At 43.9% G+C, this 6,759-nt stretch overlaps 1 protein-coding gene across 1 annotated transcript in view; it reads left to right on the top strand.

The window, feature by feature from the left end:
* The window catches only part of LOC102374051 (neural-cadherin-like), a 77,360-nt gene that overhangs the window by 38,822 nt on the left and 31,779 nt on the right, over window positions 1-6,759 (top strand). The window contains exons 14-16 of the mRNA XM_025199421.1: window positions 3,470-3,597; window positions 5,088-5,274; window positions 5,427-5,570. Of these exons, the coding sequence (XP_025055206.1) occupies window positions 3,470-3,597; window positions 5,088-5,274; window positions 5,427-5,570 (459 nt within the window). The remainder of the gene's footprint in view (window positions 1-3,469; window positions 3,598-5,087; window positions 5,275-5,426; window positions 5,571-6,759) is intronic.

The raw sequence follows: 6,759 nt of genomic DNA, 5'->3' as shown, positions 1-6,759 counted from the left end.
AGGGAAACAGAAAATGTAAAAGCAGAACTCCTCACCAAGACATTGATTTGCAGAAATTGTATGTAGTTGGTGGTGGTTTAAAACAGTTGTGCTCAGCCTTTTTCCTCAGTGGCCAGGAGAAGCAATGCCCTGTCTGTCCATGGCCTGGTTCCTGCTGGAGGTCCTGATCTGGCATAGGGGCCAGTGTAGAAGGCACCGTTGGGCCACACTGAGGGGGAGGCGAGGGGCAGCCCAACTGCAACCTGGCCCTGCAGGGGAAAGGAGGCATAGCTTGTCCCCGCCTGGGGTAGGAGCAAGGGGTGAGGCGAAAGGGCGGGGGGGGGCGAGGCCTGGCCCCAATCCACCCCTGTTGTGGGGAGGGAACATGGCCCAGCTCCATGGTGGGGAAGGGGACATAGCCTGCCCCCAAACTGGCCCTGTGGGGAGAGAAGGGGGCATGGCCTACTTCCAGACCTGTGAGAAGCATGGCTAAGCTCCCCAGTGAAGTGGGGTGTGATTTGGCCCTGCACTGGAGGGAGCATGACTTGCCTCCAAACTGGCCTAGTGGGGGGAAGTGGGAAGGGGTATGGCCCAGATCCAGATGTGGGAAAGGGGAAGGAGTGTGGCCCAGCTGCCACTGGCATGGCAGGGCTTGGGGTTTGGCAGTTCAGCTGGGGGAGGGTGACTGTATTAATGGCCACTGCTCTCCTGCCTCCAAATTTCCCACCACATGGGGAGCCCTATAGGCCGGAGCGTGAGCTCCCCTGGTTTAAAACATGCTGTGTTGTGAACTCACTTCTCTCAGTGATGTTAGTGGTGAGGCTTCCACCAACTTCAGTAAGAGTGGAACTGGGCGACAGTGGCATGCTCTTGAAATTGATGCCTCTACATATATTACCGTACTGAGAAATTAATGGCATAAGCAGAATTCACTAACACTAAGTCTGATTCTGACCTTCTTTGTGGCATAAGCAATTATTTCTGATTTGGAATGACTTATGATCTGGAATGCGAGTGAACTGGGTATCCTGTGAAAACTTTTATTTCTGCATTTCTTCAGTGTTGAGGGATGGTCACGCAATAGTAACCATAATGTGAGTTCCTGTACATCGTTTCTCAGTTTTAATTTCTACATATTCACATATTATTTCTTAACCAATTTTGCTATTTCCTAATTGCATGGTGGAAGAGCATTTTTAGCTCTGAAACTTTTCCATAATATGCCGGAACAGACACCTACTTATTTATATAGTGGTAGTTTCTAAAAATCAAGGTAGGCCTCATTGTACATAATGAAGAAATGTTTTCTGTCCCCAAAAGATTATGGTCTAACTACCAAAACTTATATTAATGAATAACATTACAAAACTATTAATCTGACTATGTAATAATGAAGATTAGTGAATATTGCCCAGAAGCAAACTCATATTTCAATACTTTATCATCCATGTAAGATGCACTTTGGATGGTGTAAATGCAAGTGAGATATAACTACCTGAGAACTCCTTGTGAAATTACAGCCATTTATTTATCCATATACAAAAAATCTTTAGGGCAGACACACTTTTATGCACCACTCTCACACAGCAAATGACCGAGTACTTTGGCTAAAACTGTAGAAGAAAACACTCACTTTGAGCCAATACCTGGGAAATCTGCCATTATGGAAAGCTTCACAGAAAATTATGAATACATTAAATTTTGGAAGTTTACAGCATCAACACACAACCAGAAACAGGTCCTGATCTTGCAAACATGCAAATGTTGAAACCAAATATCAGTTTTGATAGTAAAGTTAAATATGTTTTAAGTGTTTGCAGGGTTAGATACTAAGTATGTGTCTCCTTCAATCATAGAGAGAGAGAGAGAGAGAGACTAAAAATAAAATTTATTATTATTTTACTTGCTCTTGTTGCATATAATCCCAAAGATTACTCTAATAAAGATTTCTCCTATGTGTAAATTGTTTATATTTTCTATTTGATCTGTTGTCATTGAACTTCAAAATATGCTTCAGTAAGCTTCTCTGACATCACATGGGGGAACTGGGAAAAAAATTTTATTGAAAAAATATGGTTGTAAAACTGAATTGGCAGGGAGTTCAGGAGAAAAGTGGAGCACCTGAAACTATTTGTAACTTGTATTTTGAAAATGATTATATTTCAGGTTGACATTGTCCTGTTAACCTAAGAATACCATCTATTTTAAGTCCTAAAATACTGTGAGTCTCTCCAGTTACACCTACATTGGTAGGCATTCTGAGACACTGATCCTGTAAGATTAGGACTGGTTTATATGCTCACTTCCAGGAAGACACAGCATCAATTAAAAACAATTAATTTTGGTGGAAGGCTGTGTATAGCTTAGCCCTTAGTTGTATGTTTACCCCTAGTACCATGAATAGTCCTATGGGCTTCAGTAGATAATAATCAAGAAATGTATAAATCTTTGTAGGACCAGGATTGAAAGGCTGTCACCACCACATGGTATCTAGGCCTGCGCAAAGTGGCAAGTATTTGCTTCAGATTTGGCAGATTCGGAGGGACAGTCATTCAATTCAGACATTCGAATCACTGTCCCGATTTGATTCAGCTGAATTGGATCTGAAGATTCGGCGCCGCTTCAGAGATTTGGCCATAGGCTAAACAGGCAACAGTCCTTACCATGCTGGACACAGCTGCTTTCACCTGGTAAATCTGTTGTGGTGGGGGGAGGGGGAAGGGAAGGGATGTGGGGGGTGTGGATCAATGCCCTCACAGTGAGGGAGGGATTGGGGCTGGGACAAGCTGCCCAACCAGGGCAGGGGGGTGCAGGACTTGGGTATTGTGGGATGTGGGCATGGCAGTGCTGGGAGCAGGGGCTATGCCCTCCTAGCTTGTCCCAGCCCCAGCCCCTCCCTCACTGTGGGGGAGTTGATCTGCCCCCACCATGCCCCTTTCCTCCCCCCTCTGCCCACCACAACAGACAACAGCAGGAGGCAGCTGTGTCCAGCATCCTCAAGGACTGCTGCCTGTTTAGACTATGAGCAAATCTCCAAATCCAGCTGAATCTTTCCTGAATTGATTCAGAGGCTTCCAATTCGATTCGGACCTTTTAATTGGTCTCCCGATTTGATTCTGATTCAGAGGTTTGGCTGCCAAATCGGGACGAATCTCCTCCAAATCTAATCAACTACCAAAGCTTCGCACAGCCTTACTGATATCAGTGGGTTAATTGCTTATTAGCTTAAGCACTCTGGTATCATATCTGAAATTGCATCATTAAGACTTCCAGAAACCTCACAATCACCAAATGCTTTTGTTATCTGCTTTGAGAATGTGAAGGCTGAGATCAGGATTGCATCATAGCAGAAGCTACTTGATATTTTTCCACCCCCGATCAGGTGGAAAAAAAAAAAAAAGTTTTTAAACAAACAAACTTGCAATTTTTAGATTCTTTTGAATGTATGGTAATATTGTCCAGACCATAATGAGAGAATCTTTCTCTGCAGATGTTAATGATAATGTTCCATTCTTCACATCTTCTACCTATGAGGTGTTTGTACCTGAAGGGGCAAATATTGGCACATCAGTTGCACAGGTTTTAGCTACTGACTTGGATTCTGGGCTGCATGGACAGGTTTGACTTTGTACTTTTTTGTCTTGATATTACAGAAAGGTTTTCCTGTTATACTGATCATAGAACATGAGTAGCAGATGAGGCAGTAATGAACTGCAGGTATAATCTGCCTTCCAATTTTTACCTGATCAGAGGCTGCATCTGATTTATATAAAAGAGGATGTATACTGTTTCCCTGGTTCAGAGAGAAGATGCAGCCTGCCTGATGCTTTAGTTCCTGAACCAAGCAATCAGTCTTCATCCAGTGACATGATGAAGCTGCCTTTTGTGCTCTCCAGCCAGCCCCCACCATTTTAATAGCAAGAATAACTGTGGGACACGCCTATACACGTGCTTGGGGGTGAGGAGGACGGGGACGTTTTCATTAGAGCAGGTCCCAGAGAGGCACTTTGTAATTAAAACACCACAGCATCATGTGTATCAAGCCCCCACACACTTAAAAATGGGCACAGGTTGCTTTAACTAAAGCTCATTCAACGAGTTTTAGTTAAAGTGCTGCAGTGGCCATTTTTAAACCTGCAGGGGCTTATACACATGACGCTGTGGCAATTCTAGTGTTCCAATTAGAACATGGAGCAGACTCAATTAATTTGTTTGTCCAGCCCTGTCACATATCAACAAGCAGCACTGAGTTGTTCCTCTTGTTATGCCTATTTCCTTGTGCTTTCCACACAAATCCTTATGCTAGCTCTTGGGAGATAGAGCATTGATTTGTAACCTGTTACCACCTTTGTAACTTTATAAATCTGTTGAAGTGGTCATTGGCAAGTATAGCAGTACAGTCTGAGCTGTGATAGCAGGCTCCTTTGGTGGTCAGGAGACTGGCTGGAATTGCACAGTGGTCACTTAATCCTGCAGGGCCTGAGACCTTTTAGTTTTTCCCAGCCTTATTTACTGCTACACAGACTCTCAGTGTAGCACAGACAAGGGGCTGAGTGGCTTGATCGTTCAGTTATACCTACTGGTGTTCAGAATGAAAAAGTATAAGCCTTAATGAGATATGAACAGCAGAGCAATGCTGCACCAGCATGGATTATCAAGGATTCTTAAACCAATTTAAGTAGTGCCTTCAATATAGAAATCAACTGGATTTAGCAAATGGCTAGTACCATTTGCATGATTTAAGTGGCTCTTACCCACAGGTGTCTTCAGTGATTTTTGTGCTGAATTAAGTGGGAAAATGGCTTTTTCCTTAGAAAAATTCAACTTTTTGTCAACATACTAAGACTTTTAGGAACAGTGGCTTTGTGTTTGTATCAATTAATAGATTTTCAACAACAATGGCAATTTGGTTCATCAGTTCTTAGATGTATGTGATCAGGCATGAACCTAGTTATTTTGTTTCGCTCTTTTGAATATGAATCTCCTATTCTTATAATGGTACACTTCTGCAAATACTTGGAAAAACCAAATGGGGGCAAGGGGGACCTAGCTCTCCTGTACTTGATGCATGGAAAATGTAACCTCACTTAAATGTTTCTGAGCTTCAGGTTCATTATTTAATATTGAAAGATGCTAGTGAAGATTACCAGTTCTTCACCATTGATTCCAAGACGGGAGTTATTTCCACCCAAGCAACTTTTGACAGAGAGAAGAGAGGATCTTACTTCATTGAAGTACAGTCTCAGGATTCTTCAGAGTCTGCAAGACCTGGTATTCTCAGCCAGCCCAACACAGGTAAAAATCATGGTTTATGTACCAGGTAAGTGGTAGGAAAAACAAGTTACTCTAATTTTGCTATAAATTAGATTTTTGTGATGGATGAACATATATCTCACATCTAACTCTGTACATCTAGTCTATCATCCCCGTTTATGTTTCTTTTGCAGATACTACATATGTAAGGATTTTTGTCAGTGATGTAAATGATAATGCTCCAGCTTTCCCTTATTCAGTACATGAAATCAGTATAGATGAAGACAAGGATGTTGGATATATTGTTCTGACAGCAACAGCAAGTGATGCAGATGAAGGTGTAGTAAACATTCCTCTCATCTTTTCAGTGCTTACAATAATACTGTATTAATTATGTAGTAATGCATTATATAAGACCTTAATACAGGATTCTTTTGTGAGTTCATAATTTTGTTTTAATGAAGTAATTCAGAAGCTTCCAAGGGGCTGCCGGTAGTTGGGAGAGGAGAAGAACTCTTTTTTTCAAATATATCAAGAACTCTTAATAATCTACTCAGGTTCCCACTACCTAGGCCACTCTTTTGCTATACATCCTTTTATTTTAGGACAAAATAAATTCATTCATCACACTTCTGTTAATACCTATGACCATGTGCCATATGCCCCAGTTAGTTGTACACCCATGGTAGTATAGTACACATCACCCTGTCACGGCGGGGTCCTGCAGGAGGGCCATGATCTTCTCAAGGCCCCCTTCCTGTGCCAAGTTGGCCCAAGGGCACCCTCAAATTCTCGCCCACCACGTCTTTGGTGTTCAAATATGTTAGGGAGGCTGCCTTCACATCTTCTCAGACACGGTTTAGCTGTACTCTGAGCCCCTTGGGCTCCTGGACCCCTTTGTGGGCCCCACTCTATCGTGGGTGTTTCAGGGCAACCTAGCCTTATGGGCTATGCGTGGCTCCAACCACCCCTTTACCATGCCCCAAGCCTCACAGCTGGAATAGACGTTATTCGGTCCAGGTCTACACCCTCTCTCTGGGGCCTCCTCAGTAAAGCCGCCCCCCTCTCTGGGACTTCTCAGCAATGCCCCCTTCTCTGGGGCTGGGGTCTGTGCACCCCAAGTACTGCACCCTTGCTGGCGCTGGGGTTCCCACACTGCTGTGGGTCCCCTATGAGGCCTCCTCCAACCTCTAGTAGCCTCACCCAAACCACCGGTAACAAATAGTAAACAAAACACAAGCCCCTTGTCTATAACCTAAATAGAAGTCGCCCGGCCATAACAACGTTCAAGCCTACCGGGGATTCTTTATCTCGCAGCAGTGTCAGACGCTGCTCCTGCATCAGACGCTGCTTCTCTTCCATAGCACAGAGCTCCATCCTCCTTGGCTGTTGGTAGGGAACTGCCTCTAGCCTCAGCCCCTAGGGTTTATAAGGGAGCCAGGCCCTGCCCCTTTCAATCAGCTGACCGCTGGCAGGTGTGGGTTGCTTGCTGACTCCAGTTGCCCTGGCAACCCACAGCTGGGCTCC

Source organism: Alligator sinensis, unplaced genomic scaffold (assembly GCF_000455745.1).
Source record: "Alligator sinensis unplaced genomic scaffold, ASM45574v1 scaffold273_1, whole genome shotgun sequence".
In the NCBI taxonomy this organism is placed as follows: Eukaryota; Metazoa; Chordata; order Crocodylia; family Alligatoridae; genus Alligator; species Alligator sinensis.
This window is presented reverse-complemented; position numbering and strand designations above follow the sequence as displayed.